This window comes from Scomber scombrus, chromosome 10 (assembly GCF_963691925.1).
Source record: "Scomber scombrus chromosome 10, fScoSco1.1, whole genome shotgun sequence".
In the NCBI taxonomy this organism is placed as follows: domain Eukaryota; kingdom Metazoa; phylum Chordata; class Actinopteri; order Scombriformes; family Scombridae; genus Scomber; species Scomber scombrus.
The window spans coordinates 13259894-13282803 of record NC_084979.1 but is presented as its reverse complement, the minus strand read 5'-3'; the positions used below and the strand labels follow the sequence as shown (position 1 = coordinate 13282803).

The window sequence follows — 22910 nt, the reverse complement described above, 5'->3', positions numbered from 1 at the left end:
TAAACACAGATTTACATGCGGCCCTGTGGGTGTCTGTCTCTTAAACAGCCTGCTGCTACAGCCTGGGCCTGATATTTCTTGCTGAGGTCCACGGGAAGAAAAAAAAGAAAAAGAAAAGACAGACGATGCAGAAGTTGGCCAGCTTTAACTTCATGACTGCTGTTTATTTGTTTTTATAACAAATGGAACCAGCTTCCTGAGTGAAAGGTGAAGTCAGAATTGAATTTGGCTTGCGTTACTGTGGCGATCTGGCAACCGCTCCCATGTCCCACAGGACTGCTCTGGTTGCTGTGTGCCGGGCGCGTGTGTTTGTTATTTAACTGGTGTGTGTGTGTGTGTGTGTGTGTGTGTGTGTGTGTGTGTGTGTGTGTGTGTGTGTGTGTGTGTGTGTGTGTGTGTGTGTGTGTGTGTGTGTGTGTGTGTGTGTGTACTATTGCGCTGCATGCATATTGTGTGTGTGCATGTGTGTGTTTGAGTAGTGGGTGGTGGTAGCAGCATTCACGAGAGAGACATTTTACTAAGCAGACATTTCCCCCTCTGTTTTCACTCTGACCTGGTAGGAGATTGATGACTGAATTGTGGAGTACATGTTAACAGTAACTGGTGATTTATGAAGATACTTAGGGTAAGTGAGGCCGCACAGGCTGGAGGGGAAGAAAAAGATATAGCCTTTTAAGTTAATGCAAAAATATAGCCTTTTTAAGTAATAATTGTTATTACTACTGCAGGGGTTTGGAGAGAGGTCTGAGTTAGAGTTGGATGTGCACAAAGTGAAATGTGAAGCTTTTCCTTTTCCGTTGGCCATGTGCCGTCCTTTGTGTGTAGTTTTTTTAACTTTCACTCCATTGCAAGTTTATTATAAGTACACAAAAAATTTAAGTAAATTATATGTTCCTTTTTTTATATAGATAATCAGATAATGAGATGAATTCATTCAGAAAGTGGAATTAAAATGTTTCAATTGAGAAAACTACTTTTTCCTGGGTAAACCACAGTGGAAAACTTTTCTTGGATGAACCCTTGCACTGCAACAAGTGCACTGTGTGTTTTGGCAGCCACGCTTAGCCAAAGATCCCTCAGAAAATCCGCATGCAATTTTAGAAGAATCAGATTCTTTCCCTTTTCTTGGCTCATGAATTCCCTTGATATTATGCACACAGAGAATCATCCTCTCTATTCAAATATGACATTCAATTCACTTGGATGTGATCTATAGCATTTTTAAGGAATAAAGCAATTTTAGGGAATACAGAATAGCGCTTCCTCTGGAAGAGGGATGGCTTTCATTTTTTTTCAAGGCCCCTCTTAGACTGAGTGAAATGTTTCCCCTGTTCGCTCAGGGACGACTTTATTTCTTACCAGGGATTTAACACTCACTCAGTCCCCTCATAAATACAGCGTCCCTCGCCCTTCGCTAGCCATAACTCATGCACTAACTCTCTAGCTAACTAAACTCATATAGCAGAGCCAACACTTGTTTGTCTTTTACCTCAACCTTTCTCTCTCACTCTTCCTCTCTGTCTCTTTTCCTCCTCTGAGCTGATTTATACATGGGAGAATCTTCTCTGACTACCGTCTCACCAGGCTGCTGTGCTGATCCCCTTGGCCCACTCGTGTAGTGGGTTTTAGAAGAAATGTGCATTTGAATATGAGCCAGCATAATCTCCTTGAGGCTATTTAGAGTGAGCCTAATGCTCCAAGAATGAGCGAGAACAACACCGGAGAAAATGCGGACGTCCCTCTCTGCGTGTCACAACACAGCTCAGTTCTCCAAAGAACGAAGCAAGTGTTTGATTTGCCGATGAAAATCTCTCTCTAAGTCAAAGGACATAAAATTCCTGCTTTCAAGGCACCTGTTGAAATCTTCTTAGAAAATAAAAATCTTTGTGTGTGGTTTAGATTTTTGTCTGTCTGCCTTTATGACTTTTTATCCCAATGGTACAATAAAGAGCAGACAAACAGTTGCTGATAAACTTTCAAGGCATTTCACTTTCAGCTGATGAAAGTGCTCAGGTGGGATATTACAGTATGGTGGAAGCCTTTACTGATCTGGTGGCGAATGGCATTTTGGGAGGAGACGGTCTTTCTGGCGTGGTTCCCGTATTGGTTGTTAACAGCCTGCTGGTACCTTCTGTTCTCTCTGTTCAATCCCACTGGCCCAACACTGACAACTCCTCAAGCATCTGAAGACCCTCTGAAGTCAAAATCGCCCATTTTGATGTCTCATGGTAGCACCCAGCGTTTTGTTGTATTTGCGTCTGAAAACACAGGCCCTGCTTGGAAGAATTATCCTCAGCACTCATTGTTGTCGGATGGGGGAGGAGGGTATCGTTCCTCTTTTTCCCCCCCATCTCCCTACTCTCCTTGCTGTCCTTCCTTTCTTTTTGATCTCGCCATCAAATCTTCCCTGTTTTTTATGAGTGACGTTTACCCGAGAGCAGCTAGGGAAATGGCTGGCTGAAGAAGACGTTTGAGAAAATGCGCCAGAGCAAGCTATCACCTTTGATAAAGCCACAGTTCCAGTGGGAGAAGAAGAAGAAAGCCAAAGAGTAAGAGCATTGTTGGTAATGAAAAATGCCATGCAAGAGGGAGCATCTCTCTGATCCCAGCCTGTTAAACTAACTACTGTATAGTACAACAGATACTGCAGTAGAACATCTAGCATTTCTCTGTTTGTTGTACCACAATGAGTGTTTTACTCAGAGGGCAGATCTTGAGCTGGGATACCACACCGTGCCTCTTATTGCACATCAGCTGGGCACCAAGTAATCTCATAATACAGCTCTCACACATACACACACTGAGTCACACAGGTGCTGCCATCAACACTGGCATACCTTCAGCTGTGTCACCAGTTGGTAAAGGCAGGCAAGACACTAGAGCGCACTGCAAAAAGAGAAATAAATAATGGGCAAGTGGAGGGTAGTTGGAGACACAGAGAGCAAGAAATGTTAGCTTTAGTAATTACTACTTCCATAGAGAAGCAGTGGAGAGGACAGTGAGGCAAGCAAGTGCACGAAGGAGGCCCCGTGTGCAGATAATGAAGGGGTATCATTGTAGCTCTGACAGTGTTAATCTTAGAGTGCTCCACAGTGTGTGCGTGCATGTGCATTTGTGCTCTGTGCAGCATTTGTATATACTGTCGGGATGGATGGAAGACGCGGTACAGTGCCGTTGACTCTCGCCCTACCAGTGAGACCATCCGGCCCACCTGACAGTGCAGTTTATCCAACTATTTTTTGACAGTCGCCGCCTCTCACCGCTTCTTAGAACACATTCATGAAACCCCACGGTCTCTCACTCATCTTTACAAAGCACTGCAATCAACTATGAACACCCGGACTTGTCTTCTTTTCACAAGAGGGAGGAAGAATAGAGTAAAGCACAAAAAGGCGAAGTAGTGCAACTTTCTTTGTACCAGGCTTTTTCTTTCCTTTTTTTCCCTCTTTCCATTTGAAGTTGTGAGACACTCATTTAAGCCTCATTGCACACCGACACTCAACACACGAGAAAGTGTTATGAATATGTATCAACACAGCATATGGCAGCAGTAGCGCTGGGATTAGGTGTGTCCAGAAGGTAGAGTGCTGCCGATGCATTATTCTCCATTCAAATTACCACAGTAAGAATGCAGCGGGGAGCTGAGAGGTGTTCACCACCTCTTTAGACGGGGCAAGAGAAGAAGCTGGATCATGCGAAACAGCAGGAGCGGAAGAGATGTGATGAGCACAGTAGTAGGCCATCTGAGTTTCCTTGATTTGGTTTTTTCGGCAGGTTCAAACCCAATGCTCGCTGACACAAGCGTGATTAAAAGTGATATTTCTGACACATTAGGATGCGCACGGGAAGTAACCTCCTCTAAAGCGTTCATTATTAGATGCATGACAGACCTGAATATTTATAAAATAGGTTTTAATAATTAATAACAGCAATCTGCTCCCGTAATTCATCAGATTTGCACTTCAACAGAGTATCCGTTTTCACTTTAAAATAATAATAAGAGGAATATTAATGTTGCAGAAATGTAAAACGGGCAGCTGGATACAGCGCAAATAGGCAAGCGCTCCATGTTCACTTCTGAGGCTTTCCTTTAACCTGTCACTTTTCAAACAAAATTACATTTTAAGCCGTCAACACTGCAACCTTCAGTTGTTTGTGCTCAACAATTTAGTGAGTGGCTTCTCACAAATGTGGCAAGTCATGAAGATAAAGATGCAGGAAACAAAGTGGGTTTGGTGTGGAATGCAAAAGTAGTCGCTGTGGTTTTATCAAAAGCAAATTTATTTGTTTGAGTCAACTTAGCAGCACTTCCTTTTGTATACTGACACCCAAAATAGACAGCAATCTTTTTTCCTGTAAAGCAGCTTTGCATGTTTCATCGTTTCATTTTTATTTTTTCACCCTTATTGTGAGTGTTCTTTTATCACACCTTCAATTTCAGTCACGGCACATTCCTCCCTCTACTGAACTCACAGAAACAAGAATGTTCCTGTTTTAGGTGAAAACGCCACGTTTAGTTCCGCCCCCGGTTCACACTGAACTTTTCTGTAAAGCTCACAGTTTTAGTGCTGTCACCGATGCAGCGGCATGTTTATCCTCACCGTGGATCAGTTTTTCCTGAGTGTGTATAAATGCCAGTGTGTGTATCTGACAGTGTGACACACACTGAACAAATGACGTGACCTGCAGCCACCAGACAAAGAAGAGCAGAAGGAGAGCGCAGAGCACAATGCCCTGCTGTCTACAATCCTGCTTGCAGGCACACAACACATACGTACACATACGTACACACACGCACACACACGCACACACACACACGCACACACACACAGACACACACACACACACACACACACACACACACACACACACACACACACACACACACACAGAGTTAATATTGGTTACAGCCACTTAACATATGTGTTACAGGGTATTGTACACAGAACTACCCTTCCCCAACCACACACGGACACACACACACACACTATAAAATGTCATATATCATTGCAACCCCATTGTCACTCCCTTCCTGCTTATCAGAAAAGCAAAAGATAACAAACTAAATATCTGGCAGGGGACTCACAGCCACAGGGTCTAAAAAATGCAAATCCCACAAGCAGGAAGACTCATTCTCATCACTTCCTCTCTCAGCTCTACAAAGAAAGTATTTTGATCAAAATTTAATTGTGCTTCATAAGAAGGCTGCATTGAACATCTAAACTGTAGAATGTAATAAAAAGTTAGTAAGTATGATAAGCCTCTGACTTTTTCGGGAGCCATGGGTCATTTTTGGACAGGTATAGAACCTGTCCAGGATGACATTTTAACGGGCACCTGTGATTCACTCTAGCGCATATAAAGTCCAAAAGAGGAAAAGTGTGTCAGGCAGAGCAAATGTTTTAATGGTAGCCAGGGATCGATGTTGTCAGCACAGGCATCCTGTCTGGAAATACATGCTTGTTTGGGTTAATGTCACCTCCTTCTTTCTTTGCAAGGAGAGAGAGAGAGAAAAGAAAAAGAGCAAAGGGGGGAAAGGTGGGAGGGGGAAGGAGGTCAATGAGATCTGATGCAAACATTCCAAACCAGGATGAATTTAGGGAAATTGCTTGAAAAACATTGACTTGCACTCTCGTTCACAAGGCCCCCGTATCTGAAAAACAAATTTGAAACATAACCTTGGAAATCAATTAAGAAGTCCCCGGGAGCTTGAGAAAAAAGAAGGATAAGGTCCACCCTTCTCCCCCACCCTCCCCTCCACATGTCTTTTCCTCTTCTCCACTTAGCAGGGACTCAGATCTGCCCATCAGAACACTGCCTTGTGTGAGGAGGCTTTGTCAGTGGGGGCTTTATTTAATTTTTTTAATGGCAGAGTGCCTTATATGCTGTCAAAATGTCTTAAGAGTCTTATTAAAGAAATGCCACAGCTCATTTCCTTGTAATGCAATTCATATGCTGGTGAAAGGGGGCATGTCTAAAGATCTAAACAGCTTTGCTTTTTAGGCTTCACATTAGGGGTTATCTGTGAGGGCTTGTCATTGATTGACATTATCTGGCCTGACAGGGCCTCATATCAAGGTTAACCTCATGGACAAAAGTGCTACCCGCACGGACACACAAACACACTCTCTCACTCACACTTATAGTCAAATAAGGCATGCTCTCCTCGACTTCCTGTTGAGAGGGGTGCTCGTATGTGTGTCGGCTTCATCTGTGTGTGTATGCCAGGTGGAGATTTCCAGACTTAATTGATAACTAATGGAGCGACGTGTGCTGAGTTTACCCTGGAGGATTGACACTGTGTGTGTGTGTGTGTGTGTGTGTGTGTGTGTGTGTGTGTGTGTGTGTGTGTGTGTGTGTGTGTGTGTGTGTGTGTGTGTGTGTGTGTGTGTGTGTGCTCTGTTGAGAAATAGAGGGGGTAGGTGATGGTAGGAAGATGGGAATGACTTACTCAGTAGTGTAACTCCAGATTCTGGTAAATTAAATATGGCCCCAAACATTATGACATTGAGTGACACATACCAGCATGTGGGTTCCTGACCTCTTACTGTAGGCGAGCAGGCCGTTTGCAACAGAAGAAAGTGTATACACTCGTACAAGCACAATACACACACTCACACACATCTCCCCCTCTCCCTCCCAACAAGCCACAAAGGCGAAGAGAGATCCCCGTGACCAAAATACAACTGAAGCAGTTAATCTGTACAGATATTAGCTCAAGGGCCCTTGAGAGGTGCACCGCTGAGCCCCTTCTCCACTGTACTACCCACACTGCCTTGCTGCTGCACCAAGCGCAGCAACCATGAGGGAGGGACACAGGGGTCGTCTGCTCATTTACCATGGCGGATGGCTTATCAAATTGCACTCCTGGTGTCTTGAAACTGAACATGGAAGCTGAGCTTCAAAAGAAAGCTGCAGGAATAAATTTCCCTTGTTTCAGCTCATGGACGCATGGCACATTTGTGTATTTTTTTAAAGCAAGGTTTTTGCATCCTGTTACACAAACCCTTACAAATTAAGTCATCATCTGGTGCCAGCTGGGAGTCCAGATTTGATGTACAATTTTAACAAGTTAGCTGCATGTTCCATGAATAACCCTAAGCAGCAAACTGAATAAAAGTTGGCTGTTTTGGTACGTGGCTGTCAGAATGCTTCTTGTCACTCATGTCAGATTTTTTTTTTCTCCCTTAGACCATTTTAGGCTGCTTGTCCTCTGTTCTGGAAAATACCATAATTACCCTGTTTGTGATGAAGCCGGAGGGCGTATTTGTCCTTAGATTTCAACTTTCCTGCCTGATTGCCCTCAAGTTCAACGTCTTTCCTCTTCCGCGTGCACTTGAAATATACATTGTTTTCTTCAGCCATTGTCCTGTGCAGTCAGTGTGTGTGTTACTGGAGCCGTTTTTGTCCGCCTTTGTCCTGTAGCGTCTTGTTTGTGTTTTGCGGCGATGTGATGGGAGTGTGGCACTTGGCTGAGGGCTTGTGTTTGATAACAGCCCTTGGACGGCACAGAAGTGAAATAGTCCAAACGGGCCCTTCAAGGTCGGCACCCCCAGAAAGACAGCACACAATGTGCAAGGTCACATTCTAGACTAAAAGCAATAAGTGCTTTATTGACAGAAAAAAAACAACAACAAGCAGGCAGATGTGCAACCAACTGATTAATAATAAAATAGATTTGTGAGCAAGGGGGACGGGGAGGAGGGTAGGGGCCAAGAGAGAGAAGACAGCTACGTCCTCACTGTATGTCCGCATGTGTGTCTGTGTACTGCCTGCCTGCACGCATGTACAGATTGTTACAGAGCGAAACATTGATCCTGTAGTGGAGCCTAAAAAATCCATTAGAAATCCAGTTGTTAAAAAAAGAACAAAATGTGACAGATAGGTGCTGGTGGCAGTTTCCCGCTTGTACAGTCTTTCTCTTCATGCCTGAATCATTTCCTATCATCACTGCAGTTTGTGTGATCTGTAGAGTACAGTGTGAAAGTACAGTTTAAAGAAGATCAAAAGCAACTCACTTCTCCTGTTCTGACAGTAATCTGCGTATACACTATATCTCATCAGTATCATGTTTTATGACAGAAACAACAGTCACCACAGGTTCCTTTTTTCCATTCAGTCACTTTATGAACAATGTGCCTTTTGTACTGCGCCTACTGTGCTATTATCTTTTTATGAAAATAAGCAGAGGGTATTGGACTGCCATCATCTTTTATGTGCCTTTATCGTTCCTTCTCTCATGCTCTCTTTTTCTCTCTCCTCCCCAGCATGGCAAACCTGCCAAGTGAGTAGAGCTCCAAAGTGGATCAGTCAGTGGCAGATTTAGATTTGAGGTGGGGAACACTAAGTCCCAGTCCCAGTCAAACCTGTTTCTTCAGGAAGACTCTGAGGGACAGGAGGGCTGGGAGATTTCCATATGCTCTGCCACCCCCTTTCCCTCAGTGAACACTTACAGTAGTAATTTCCCCCCACCCTTCTTGCTCCTTGGTACTGTATACCCGCCTTTACAGCCCCCTTTCTAAATCCCCTGTCTGCATAAACTTCTCTGATGTGCCCACCCCCAAACCCTCATCTATCAACTAGTTGGCAATGGCATTGTTTTTAATCATCAGAACCTCAAAATTATTATTATCGCTTCTGATGCGGCAATTAAAACTTCAGGTCAGAGGCACAACGAGCGGTGATCAGCAGCCGAGCTGAGAAGTTTTAATTAGACGATCAGAACCATTAATGCACAAAAAAAAGGTGTGCGCTGGGAAATTAACGGGAACGTCTTAATCAGGGTTAGCGACTCCGAAGAGGAGTCAAGTGAACAGAGAGCAAAAAACAAATCATTTCCGCACCACTGGGACAAAACTCAATTAAATATGCATGCGGAAAAATGGAAATTTCTCAGCATCGGCTTCACCGACTGTTGGAAAACTGTGGCAAAATCTCACGGCGGGGTCGACGACCTGCTTATTGTTATTCTTGTGTAATAAAAATGAGAAAGGGGCCAGATGCTGGGGTCTGGATGTCGTGGCGTAGTTGTCCATCAGTGGCTTTCCGCTTGACTTCCTTGCGGCTGCTGCAGCCTCTCTACCGTGCAGGGTGAGAGAGAGAAAAAAGAGACAGAAAAGAAAAACATTATCTTCCTGCAAGCTGTAAATTTACAAAAATAAAAACATGGTAATTTTTAAGTGTGTCTGTGTGTATGTTTACCTGTGTGGCTCAGTGATTTCCCTAAAACACACGTGCATGCACGCTCTCTCACACATAAAACTCCCTCAAGAGCCACAGACACAAAAGGTTGACTGAGCTACACACAGGGAGCTGCAGCCTTGTTGATTAATCTGCCAAAGTTTCATAAAGTTTTAAGCTTTTTCAAAGAGCTAGAGCATATCTCGGTTACATATTGTAAAATAATCCTGTGCTGAACAGACATCTCCCGGACCCTGTTTGTATTAATTAACTCCAGATATTGCGTGGGGTTTGTCCCTGTGTCAGTCATGTTGAAACTCAGCAGGAAATCTCAGAAATCTTGTACCGATGTTTGATTAGGTGAAGGGATAAGCTTCACTTTTAACAGGTAACATGTACCTCTCTTATACACAAACCTTCCTGTTAGCTCTTTCTTTACAAACTAACAACACTGCAGGGAGTCGGCGTGTTTATGGTGCAGCATTGTATTTTGAATGAACAATAAAGGCGAGTTATTTAATATTCTATATGTCGTACATGTGACTTTACATCTTGCATGAGATGAGTACACGAGCATTTTAGACTCACACAAGCTGCCTCATCTTGTATGTCAGAAAGATGTAAAGCTGTGACCCTGCCAGTCACAACCACTGTTAACTCCCACATCCTTTACCCGAAGCAGCCTTGATTACAGTCTGTGCACGTTCACACAAATAATGCACTTCCAACAGCGTTATTAGGATTTGAAACACCACTTGATTGGGCGTGATATTATTCTGGCACACAAACAGAGACTCTGCATCAAAAACCAACAAGACCTGTGGGGCTTAGAGCTGTGGAAGACTAAGTTTGCCAGTGCATAGGGCTCGAATTGAATACAAGTTGTGTCATCCAGCTCTGAAAAGAAACAGGGCCCGAAGGAACTTTGATGCGCTTCTTTTTGACTGAAGATGAAAAAGAACCCGACCTAGTCCAAATGTATTTAGAATAGTTTCCTAACTTTTTCCTTGGGTTTTGGCCTTATACAGACAGTATATGGCGCTCCTTTGTAGCCCTGCACTGTTTCCAGTAAAAATAGTGTCACAGTTAACATAAGCAGTTGGAAAAATTAGTTTCAGCTGTTGTGTTCAAATTCAAACCTGCCTTCTTTTTTCCAACTCCCAGTGCTTACTGAGGTGTCTCCTCCTTGACAATTAGCACACCAGGCTAAAACAGACTGTAAATAATGTCCGATCCATGTGACAGTGTTGTTTTTCTTTCTGATATTCATTAATAAGGCAGAATGCTTACTGGACTCTCTGGGAGGTGGGGGAGTTGGTCCCAGAGGGAAAAGTTGTTCTTTCATGTAGGTCCCCTTAGATTTTATATCATTGTACGCTATCATGCACACAAACGACTTGAGGTAAACAGCTTAGTGTTACCATAGCAATCCCTATTGTAAGCAACGGCAAAAAGCTGCTGTGGACAGAAACCCTCAGCATAAATAATAGTTTAGACAGCTTCCATAAACCATCCAACCATAGCATGTTCCTCCTCAGGGGCAGCTCCCAATATTACATTTGTTTTAAAGTACGCCTTACTTTTAAAGAAAGGAAACATTGAATATGTGCTTAAGATGTCTGATAAAACAGTTAGAGGCCTGCTTAGATACTCAACCGGTAGCACTTGGTCCTCTACTCACGCTCTTCATTGTTAAACTGAAAATCACACATAAATACTCACTAATGGAAAGAAACAACTATGTAGGGGTCATTTCCTACAAGGGGCTTGAGATTGCAATGCAAAGGAAATCGGTAGTTAAAGCATGAAATACTGAACACAGTAAACAGAAAAATGACCTCCACTGCAACACCCAAATGACCTCAATCTTCCTTGGGGGGGTATTTCTGAAAAAAAAAAAAAAAAACTTGAAAATTTATGTCTTCCACCTCCTAATAGTTTTTCCAGCTGATTTTTTTCTCCAAAATTGCTGTCCTCTAAAAGGTGACCCTTTCACCCCTGCCTGCAATTGTCTAACACTAAATTGTACCGTAATGTGCCGCTGATATATGGCCCCCCTCAAAACTACATAATTCCTGAAGTCATTGTTTCAGAGAGGAAGCCTGCAATGTAAATACAGTAACTGAGAAAGCATGTGTGGGGAGCACGGGGTGCATTGTCTGGCGACGGAGTGATCTGTAAACTCCCTCAAATTGTATATCCTCTAATGATTCCATAGCTTTGCAAAAGAAAATGAAAACAGGATTTTATGTTGCATCGATGTGATTTACATAATGCCGGCAATGGCTCACACATGATTGTGCTTGGCTTTATGGCTGAGGGAAAATGAAGAGGCTCTTGCTCATTGTTATATAAAGTGAATTGAGTCTTTAAGATAGAACTTTGTAACCTCTGATATCACAAGCTTTTCTCCACTGAAATGGTGTGTCTGTAGCTCAGGATAGCATATCATTTTAACCACAGTGTGGCTGAGTTAAGATGGAGATTCAATGCAACTTCACGAGGAGAAATATCTCTGCTGTGGCATGGTGGTTAGCTGTTTTCATTGAGCTTCAACTGTCAAAGCTTAACATACAATTGAATAAAAAAAACAAATCAACAAGTTTGTCCTCACTCTTGGTGATTCTACCACTTTTCTTTGAATAGCATGAATTCTTAATTACTCATGGTCACCTCCTCCTTGCTTTTTAAAAGTTATTTACAACTTGATAAAGATCTGGCCTTGATTTTGAGTCTGGGAAATGCCGTTGGAAGGTGAACTTTGGTGGCTCTGGAAATAAAGTGAAAGGTAACAGAGTGCAGTTTCTGCCCTAAAAAGGCAGCTCTGGATATGGAATGCCACAGGCAGCTGTTCCTGCCTCATCACAGGACATGTTATAAAGATAGCCCCACTTGGGTTGAAATAATGCCACCCATTCCTGCCCCAAAGCACACTCTATCATGCTCTATTGTTCAGAGAGGCCGCACGAGGGAAAAATGCAGAGACTGTGCAGCATGTCAAGTAAAGTGTTAAGTAAAGATATGTAAAACATGGTAACTACATGTTTTTGCATGATGTACCCTGTGTTACCCTGTCTCGGCTGGATCAACAGTAAAAGTCAGTAGAGTGTAGAAAGAGAGAGATTGTGCATTTTTTCCTCTTTTAATAAAGTGAAATAAGCAGCCTCTACAAAAACAGTTATGAGTCTAATCCCACTGAATAGCCAACATGAGAACACGGCTCCAAAAAGCTCAAAAGTGCTCAGCGTTTTCACTCCACATCCTGACAGCTTTAAAGCTGTGCAGCCCCCCACTCAGTGGCAGGACCACAGCCTCTTGAGGTGAGAGTGAAGATAACGTTTCACAGTGTCTCTATAGCGCTGTCATGTGAAGGATTATGTAGCAGTGTACTTACTGCTTGTACTGTAGTAGGGGGTCTGATACCTATCTGCTTGTGGTTTCAGCTGCCAGTGCTTTTTTCTCCTTTTTTTTCCACCACTGTTAAACTCTGAGCTGACCGTGGAGGTGTGACTTAGAAAGATATGTACAGTATCTCTCTGTGTCCTTCCAGTCTTGTGCTGTTATTGTTAAGTGCTTTTGGATGTTATTAATAGCAGCAGTCACCAATGTTCTGTCAGTTTGTTTTTCCATTGTGATGTTTAAAATCAGTACAAGTTAACAACACTGAAAAAATGGCTCATATGTTGTTTCTGTTGATATTGAAAGCATATTGGCAACCGCAATTTTGATTAATCTTGTATCTTTTTTTGTCTTGTTCTTGTTTCCATCAGCTGAAAGGAGTTTATGCACTGAAACGACCTCAGGAAAATCCAAGATGGCCGCCAAAAGGAAAGGTGGCCTAAAACTCAATGCTATCTGTGCCAAGCTGAGCCGCCAGGTGGTGTTCGACAGCAGCTCCCAGAATGCAGAAGGAGACCAGAGTGTAGCAGAAAATAGTGAGCGTGGCAGTTCCCACTACGATGACAATGAGACCAACTTCACCGAAAGCCTGAGCCTAAATCAGAGCCTAGAGGAGGACCAGAAGAGACGCGAGGCCATCGAGAAGTGGGTCAATGGCGAGTATGGTGATGAGCCACCAGCTCCTGAGTGCGGAGATGAGCAGGAGCATGAACTCAAAGTCAGCAATGACGAAGATGGCCCTCCTGAGGGCGTGTACATGGTACAGCCCAAAGGCTGCAGCGATGATGAAGACAATGCAGAGGAGGCAGAGCCCTTGGCAGGGTCTCAGGATGGCAGTTACCATGACGACAAAGATGTAGAAGACAGGCCTTCAAAAACTGACACCTACATGCCGGCAAGCGAGGCCCAGAGTCGCCAAGCACCTTTCTCTGCTCCAGGTACATTGAAACTCTCTATCCTCCTATAAATTTCCTTCTGACGTCCCTGCTTTACTGATTTATACATGCTCATCTTAAACCAACACCACCTTTGCCCTTTAAAACATTCCACTTCATAGTATTAAGGGGCAAAGGCTTAGATAGAAGGCGGGTGACATTGCCACATCCACATAAGCTTAAGTGTGGCCATTATTGGAAAGAGACACTCTAGAGTTACATTATGAATAGCCAGTGACATTATTACCCCAAAGACAGATTCAACTGGCAGGCCATGGGGGGAAAACAGGAACTTGTCAGTGTGTGGTAAACTGTATGAAGAAATTCATAAATGGAGTAGGCTTACAACATAAGGCAGTTTATGCACTCTCCCAGCAGCTGCTGGCCAAGAGCGCATGGCAGGGCCAGGCTAAGCTTCATATTACACCCAGGATTACATATTGAGTCTTTGATTTTTCCTTAAGCTCACTAAACTTAGCCACTGCTTCAAGCTCCTCTATTACATAGAGTCGTAGTTTGCCGTGGAGGAGGGTGTTTCTGTTTTTTTCACAGTTGTCAAATCCAAGAGATCAGTTGTCAAATAAAGTTGAAATAGGGAAAGTTATTATCTTCTCACAAACTACAGAGGGCCCAGTTGTTAGAAGACATGAATATATTTTAATAAATGCCTTAAAACTATGTGCTCTAGTAAATGACTCATAATAACCCCCGTTTAATTGTGACATGATGTTCCCTTGGTATAATTCACTGATTATCAAATAGATAAAAATGGCATGGACTCTCAGCCGCCATTCTAAAGTAGCACAAGTGTGTGTTAAGTGCACAAACAATCTTTTAAGAAAGTACAGTTTACAGTCATTACACTTTGTGACCCTTGAAACTAGACGCAGACCGACTATAGGAGAGATTGGACTTTTTATAGCAGAAGTTAAAACACAGAGCTGTAAATAGGAAAAAAAAAACAGAACACGGTTATAAGAATAGATAAAGCCTGTTAAACAGACACCCAGAGAAAGAAAAAAAAAAAAGCAATTTGTTGGTGAGACCGGTTGTTGCGGTACAAAAACAAGTTTTGTTTTGTGCTTGCTCACCTCAGTATAACAGTTTTTTGCCCTTTCATCTAGGTTTAGGTATCTACCTCAGAGTCATGTACACGTGCTCTTTTTTGTCGTCATTTCTTTTTATTTTCCCCAAGTGTACAGCAGTAGTTTTGGCCACATGCAGAATTGGGGGCAGGGGCTTCTCAGAAAATGAGCCAGGTTTCATGTCAGAGGCAAATGAAGAAGGCTTTGTGGTTTTAATTAGTCATTTTGTGTTTATTTCATGGCCATAAAAAAAAGCCTGTCTCTGTAAATATGTATTTCTGTTGTGCAGCAGGCCGACACCTTTCCCTCCGCTGGCTCCCTTACTACTTTACATCTCACAACAAAGCCAAAGTGTTTGAAGACAGCGGGGAGAGCATACTGCATCAGTTGTAAATCTTGTCTTTGGAGTGTTTTTTTTTTTTTTCGGAGTTGCTCTTTGTTGATTGTAACTAGGGCATCTATATTGCCATGTTTCTGCTCAGCTCACAATTAAAACATTTTCTCTCTCTCTCTCTCTCTCTCTCTCTCTCTCTCTCTCTCTCTCTCTCTCTCTCTCTCTCTCTCTCTCTCTCTCTCTCTCTCCTCTCTCCTCTCTCTCTCTCTCTCTCTCTCTCTCTCTCTCTCTCTCTCTCTCTCTCCCTTTCTTTCTCTCACCGCTGTCTTTCAAAGGCTGATGCGGAGTGCACATAATTATGCATATAAACATAGTGGCTTAATTATCTCTCACAACATCAGTGACAATGTAATTAACAAACATTGCAAGATCAATGAGAGAAACTGCGACCTTCAAAACATTTAACTCCTCACATTGAGGCATCGTGCGGATTTCCTATCAGTGCAAAACCCCAGAATACTTTTCCTAGATAATTTAGATGTCGCATTAGAGCCCTCATAAGCCAGTCAATGGAAAAACCAATGAATAAAAGCTATGAAAGCAATGACAGAGATGCTCATAGCGATGGATCAAAAAGGCTTGACCATGACTTCCATTTGCAATTCTGGGTTCACTGTAAAAGGTTATTGTTCATTTCAAGCTGTTTCAAAGCCCTCTCTATTTACTGCCTGTTAATTAACTAACCAAACAGTGAGGAAGTTTGAAGCTCTGTACAGTTGTGTATGTGTGTTAAATTAGTCCAAACAAATGCATATGTCATTTATTCAAAGCTTTATTAGGATACCACTGTCCATTCAAACAAAACACACTTAAATTAATTCAATAAGATGAACACAAATTGCTTTATAAAACTCTATTTAAATTATAGTTTCATATTTTAAAAAATCCACTATTCAAAACTTTTCTCTGACTGAACTCAGTTCACATAATTATGTACATTGTGCATATGTGGTTCAAAAGTGACACCCTTTAGAAGGTATTCAAAAACTAGATTAGTCCATATATAGCCATTCACATGCACCTTTATCATCAGCAACACCTCTGCCTCTCAGTCCTGCAAGCAGAGAAGCTGTGCCACACTGATGGCCATGTTTGGTCAGCCAAGAGGAGATATAATGCCCATCCGTTATCATATCTGGAAAGGGAAAATGTGGCCTAATTGCCTCAAATATAGACAAGGCAGGTCTGTGTCATGTTGGTTTTTGTTGGCGTGTCAAGTGTCAAGTTTAGGAAGATTTTCCAATGACACCAGAGAGAGTAAAAAGGGTAAAGTCTGATGTGTAAGGAAACAGGGGAAAACATTTTTTTTAAATGTATATAAGGGTTTGGGGAGTGGGACCAATCGCACTTTAACCCATTTGCCATTTGTGGTCTCCCACCTGGTGTCACATGACATCATTAAGAGGCAGCTAGAGAGAAATTGAGTATAACACTCATTTACATGTTCTTTTAGAAAGGTTATCTCCTGTCACTCCCAGTCATAATCCTTTCAAGGCCAATCATTTGCCTTTCATTGATAGCATGTCACATGGCTTCGCTGGTAAATAAAGACACTTTACTAATTTTTTGGGAGAAGGTGATGATAATACCATAAGCAAATAGAATATGAAAAAAGGGATATCAGGGCTCCTATGACAGAAGCTGCTTGTCTCTCTGAAGTGATAGAAATCAAATCTGCCACAAAACGTATAGATGTTGTCTCTAATATGATAATTATTGAAAAGTAATGAAACTCCTTACAGTCACTACAGAACCAACATAACTGTGACAACATTTATGTAAGTAATTATAATTATTTTGCATTTAGAAATGTGAAGATAGGATTTCCATCCAAAGATGTCTATTATAATTTGCCCTTTTTAAATACCACTCCTCGCTCAGAAAGTGTAGTCCTCGTTTCAGTCTCATTTGCTGGTGTGGGTGGGCCTGCCCTAACTTTAGTGCTATATGATATTCTGTGACCTGAGGTGCTCTTATAAATACAGTAGCAGTAAAATCTAGCCGAGCACTAACGTTATCAGCACCTAAATCAAATGAGAAGAATGATATTTTAAAAGTTCACATGTCGTTCTTGTGATCTTGTGCCATGTGCTATTATCAAATGAAAAGGGTGTTAAACTGGTCCAAGAAAGTATAGTAAAAAGTAATTCCAGTACTTGTAGTATGTCACTCTGTGGTTTCAGAACATGTGGAAACATGGTAGATTTGATAAAATGATCTACGGCAAACATGTACGTATTTCCTCTCAAATACTTGATCCATTTCTTTTACATTTTTCATGCCCTTTCGATCCACCAGATACTCTTTCATACTGATCCACCGCGCAGAGCAGCAACCCCAAAGCAGTGAATGGAAATTTGGGGATTATTTTACATGCTACGCAGGAGATGTGAAAAGCAGAGCGTGGCGACTGATTTAGCAATAACTGAGAAATCTGAGACAAGAGAAGAAATATTTGTGTATTAATTACCCTGGAGGTAGGTGGTATTACCTCTGGCCGGCTCATATGTTGCTGATGATAAAAGCAATAAAGCACATTAAAAAAAAGCTTTGGATACTGATCCTGTGACTGTGCCAATGATGATTTAAGAGGGCCAAAAGTTTTACATGCCACGGGTTAAAATATTATCTGGTGCATTACCAGCATGCTTGTATTCTGGGAACATGCAAACTGACACAACAAGAGATTTCTGGAATTAAGACACAACTGTCCTCCCTCTGTTTTTCTCTTTTGAGTGTCTCTCTCTCTCACACTTCCTTTGCACATTTTCCTCTCTGTTCATGCTCTTCTTCTTTATGCAGAGCTTTGTCCCTCCACTGCTTTCAGGCGAAATCGTTTTTTTCCCCTTTTCCCCACTCTCTGACCCTTTGCACTAACCTGGCTGAAAGTTAATGGGCCAGAATTAATCTCCACGTAATGCAATTAAACTATACATTGACTATATGTTGTCTATGTCCTTGGGGAAGTTGTCCAATTTAATGGACTCTTAAAATGTAAGTGGTGTTTCTGTTCACAAATGTGTAAAAAAATTAATGTTTCACCTTTGAAGGTGACACAATTATAATTTTTTCAAATACTTTACACCAAGGGTCATATGATATTTTATGAATTGATATAACAGAAAAATAACGTTACTTAATTTCTAAGAAGTTGTGTACATAATTTTTTTTTCTAAAGCTTATTTATGTTATATTATTAAATATGTTTTTGATCTCTTAATGTAGTTACTAGGATTTTGTTCTCCTATAAGTGGAATATTCATGTAAAGTTTTGACCTCTATAGTTCATCTCAAATCCATTTTAATGCACAACATGAGCAGAGAAATCTCTGAAAAAAAAGTTCAGTAGGCCCTTGGTGCATTTAACCCGCAGATTCTGCAGGACTGACTTATAGTGCAACCAAAACAGGAAGAGCATTGCCTCAGGCTGCTTGTTTGTAGACACCTAAATACAGAGACATGTATAGATGGTGTTGTAGCTTGCTGTGCAGAATCACTTTTCCTGTTGTTAGATTTACTCTTTTACTTTCTAAAATAAACAGGATAACGGCATCACATCAGTTGTATGTAATACTCAGAAAACAGATACACTTTACCACAATGAATAATGTTATAGAAGTTGTTCGCTTAAGTTATCCAGTATCAAAGTAGCAGTGTGTTTGCCGAAACACTGAGATGAGAGAGCGTTGTTTCATTAATTGAGCTGACAAAATATAGTCTACACTTGTAACACAAAGCTACTTTGCCAGATTAATCCATTTGTAACTAGAGTAATTGCTGCCAAATAAAAACCTTAATTATCGCACATACAGTAGACCATCCATCCGCTACAAAGCATAGCGACAGTGTAACACTTGTCAAGGGAGCATCATTCAACATGAAATGAGAAAACCATTTGGTTGACTGATTGAGTGACCTGAATTTGGCTCTACTGATTAACACGTCTTGAGTAAAGGGTAAAGTTGGTTTCAGTTTCACTACTGACATTAAAAAACAAACATACTAATATGAATAACTATATGCTCTTTTAGTAAGTAAAGACTTTGTTATAGTGATTTCAGACAGCACCAACGAGGGACTCTAAGGTTTGCTAAAGTTAAAGCAGCTATAACAGTCCTACCACTTACATATGAGCTCTCTACTCTTTTTCAGGAGAAGCATCTGCCCTGCGAGACTATGCAGCCAACACCATGAATGAGTTTTTGGGAATGTTCGGATATGATGACCAGCAGGTAAGGGATGAGCTGACCAAGAAGATCAGCTTTGAGAAGCTCAAAGCCGCTACCTCAGACCCCTCATCCCTCAGCAGTGACGAGGCCTCACGGCGTGCCCGCTTCTCCAAGTATGAAGAGTACATCCGCAAGCTAAAAGCCGGTGAGACCCTACCTTGGCCCATGCATGCTTCCCCACCCAAACCAGATGACCTCAACTCAAAACTGGCCCAAGAGAAGAGTGCTACCATGCTCCAGAGTTCAGGGCGCCTCCCAGGGGCCGAGGCACGCATTTACTCCTCCAGCCTGGATCACAAACAGCCAGGAGGACCACAGCTGGGCACTCCACAGCCATCCAATCCCTCTCACATCCAGAACATGGCGTCCCGAGCCTCCAAGTATGACTTCTTCATTCAGAAGTTGAAGATGGGTGAGAGCCTACAGCACCAGAATGGTAATACTTACAAGCGACCCTCCAAGTATGACCTGGAGAACGTCAAGTTTCTGCACCTCTTCAAGCCTGGTGAGGGCAACCAAGACATGGGTGGTGCCATTGCCTTTAAGACTGGCAAAGTGGGCCGCCCTTCGAAGTATGACATTAGAACAATTCAGAAGCTGATGCCAGGAAATTCCGAGACTTCACTGATGCCCAACGTCCTCGCTACAGCACCGGGTAATCCTGGGGCCCCTGGTGTCCCTACCATAGGTGCAGCGGGGACCAGCATTGCTCCAGGGCTCACAATGGACCAGGCGGGTAACATAAGCTTCAACACCTCTGACTACCTAAAGTCCAGCTTTTCCAAGACTGACTCCATCACCACTGGCACTGTGTCCTCCGTTAAGTAAGTCTGCCTTATATAACACTATAAAGAACTCAGAGAGCTCATACTGCTGCTAAGGCTACACAATCCTTTAATTTGTTTTGATACTTTATTGAATAGAAATAGATTTCTTGGAATGTAGGAATGTTAGTGTTTTGTCTTGTACAAAGCAATCTTGCCAAATTTTAAATAAGTTGGACTAATGACCAGTGAGTTATGGCCATCTAAATAAAACCTTAAATCTCTCAGAGTTGATATGGTACTTGGTCAAATAGGCCATGCCTTCAAAAGGCAACCTGTCGTAGGTAAACAGTATGGAATATCAAATAACTGATTCCTTACGATTTTAGATTTTCAAATTTGTTTTACATTGAAATTATGAAAGGATGGTAAAATAAGTGAGTGAGTAATTAGTAAAAAGCAAAGTACAATTGCTGTCTGCACCAAAAATAATCTGTTATTTCTTGGCCTTACTGAACATAAATGTACTTCCCACAAAATTTAACTGAAACCTGTGTAATAGGTTTTGAGATATCTAAAACCTCCTTGGTGGAGTTTACAGTAAAGTAATAAAACATTCAGAACTCATGGAGGAATAAATGGCAGCATTTAGCATCCTCTTCAATCAGCTAATAAATCGTATAACCATTAATTGAAATTCCAATCTAAAGTTTACTGGTGTACTGAAAAGATTACAAGCTCAGAGGTCTGTCTTTTAACACTGATAGTCTCTCAATGGAACACCTTGGAGCTAATGTGAAGCTCACATACACTTAACTGCTACTGTGAGTTAGTTAGCCTAAAGCAAAGGTAATTGCTACATCCACAGCAGCCAACAGGAATGTAGTGTGAAATAGCGCATAGCGCCCAATAGATCCACGACATGATGAGTTGCGAAGGCACATGAAGTGTTTACTCGCTGTAGCACTCCGTGGAGACTGATTTAGCACAGTCATCGCAAAGTGACTGACTTCTTTCGTTTGGCTAGGGTGTAACAACTCTCTCTTTAATTACTTTGGAGCCATGACTAACCTCCCGGCGAGTCACAGGGGCCGACTCAACACTGCCTGACGAGTGCACTTTAAAGGAAGCAAACGAGTGGTTTGGGGAGCTAGCCTACAGTCGTGTGCACTACCAGTAGGAAACAGCTTCTAGAGTCTGTTTGATTGGTTTTGACCTTGTCTCTAGTTAGTCAAGACCTATCAAAGACACTGTTCAAGAGCCCTCAGGCACTTCTCCCTCAGGCTTTGGCCTTTGTCAGGTTGGGGCTCAGAGGAGATGCAAGCTTGGCTAACTGACCAAGTCTGGTGGTTGTATACTGGGAGAGGGGTGGGGGTGGGAGAGTGGGGGCGCAAGGGAGAATGTCTGGCAGCGCATCCTCCCCTCTGGGCCAGATTAACCTCAGGTCATCCCCCGTGTGGAGCTGCTCACATGGAGCTAAATGCCATTGCTGAGGGGGAGCAAGCAGAACCAATACTATATTATGACTGTCACTGTACAGACAGTACAGCTATCAGCTACATAAAGGGAGTCACATCACAGGTGACAAAGAGTACACAGCATTCCTCGCCATGCCTTTGTATAGTAATATGATCAATTCTTCTTGATTTCCTGTTTTGACCTGAATCTGATTGAGTTAAAACTGTTACTAAGTTGATTAGCTAGATCCATGTGTATTTAAAGGAGCAGTGTTGTCTTTATCTATGTTTGAGCTGAGTCCAGACTGATAGGAGACAACCTGACATCAGCATTAGAGCCAAGGCCCTTAGAGATTATCACAAAAGACCTTTTTAGAGCTTTTTTTCCACATCCCCATTATCCAGTTTTGCATATGAGCACTCACCAAAATACCCACATAAAAGATTAATGTCCCTTTGCTCCTGCATTTTGCCTTCCATTGGTTGGGAGACCATGCATCAAAGTGTGCTCCGTCTATCCCTGATTCAGACGGCACATGAAAATGCTGTTCTGCCACAAGAAAATGTATATTGATAGTCCAAAGTTTGGGAGCGGCTTGTAAGTAAATATTGTGTCAGTTTGTTTTTTATTAACAACAGGCAGCCCAACCTCACCATTAATCCTGTCTCTTTTGTGTTTGCTGTTGCATTAGGAATGGCCTGCCACCAGATAAACCCGCCAGCGACGACGTCAACCTCTACCAGAAATATATTGCCAGGTATGCAAATCCCTCAATGTGCTACACCAATGAAAAAAAGAAAAAAAAAAAAATATAAATATATACAAACCTTTTTTTATCCACTGATGGTGTGTTTTATTCAGTGATGTAACTAGATTGTAGACTGCTATGAGGATGTTCAGTGCGCAGTGAATTAATTAAGAAAAGACTCCAATTTATGTGGTGAGAGGACGTAGAAGGATGAGGGGTAATGAAAAGGAAATGGTTTGATGGTAGCTTACTGTAACTGTTTGAATAAAAGCTCTCAGTGCATATAGCACTAAAACATTGAGGAGAACATAAGTCTGCGTCTCTGTGCAGTGACTGACACAGAGAGGATATGAGCTTAGGCAGGGTTCTTCTTGCTGTTTATTGTTGAACACACGAGGAACTGACTGAAAGTCAGTCACTCACACCAACAGAGACAAAAACATCAGGGGAAGGGAGGTATCTTGCGTTTCAATGGACACAGAACAATGTCCCCCATTCTGGATTCATTTTGAGCCGACACTAGAAGGTGATTATCACTTGTTTGTTTATTCAGTTTAAAAAGAAAGAAAAATAGCATTTGAAAAGCCAAAGTGGCTTTGGCGTTAATGATTACTTCTCCAAGCCATAACATGAAGGGCACAAATCAAAGCCTTGGCACTGACAGACACACACACACACACACACACACACACACACACACACGTAAACACACACATCC

At 42.1% G+C, this 22910-nt stretch overlaps 2 protein-coding genes across 2 annotated transcripts in view; one reads left to right on the top strand and one right to left on the bottom strand.

Moving 5' to 3' along the window:
- Positions 1 to 22910, top strand: part of casz1 (castor zinc finger 1) — a 74602-nt gene that overhangs the window by 30095 nt on the left and 21597 nt on the right. The window contains exons 2-5 of the mRNA XM_062427611.1: positions 12951 to 13490; positions 19146 to 19895; positions 19938 to 20046; positions 22136 to 22201. Coding sequence (XP_062283595.1) covers positions 12951 to 13490; positions 19146 to 19895; positions 19938 to 20046; positions 22136 to 22201 — 1465 coding nt within the window. The remainder of the gene's footprint in view (positions 1 to 12950; positions 13491 to 19145; positions 19896 to 19937; positions 20047 to 22135; positions 22202 to 22910) is intronic.
- The window catches only part of exosc10 (exosome component 10), a 161907-nt gene continuing 150061 nt past the window's right edge, over positions 11065 to 22910 (bottom strand). The window contains exon 26 of the mRNA XM_062427613.1: positions 11065 to 11085. The gene's annotated coding sequence lies outside the window, so the exon portion shown is untranslated. The remainder of the gene's footprint in view (positions 11086 to 22910) is intronic.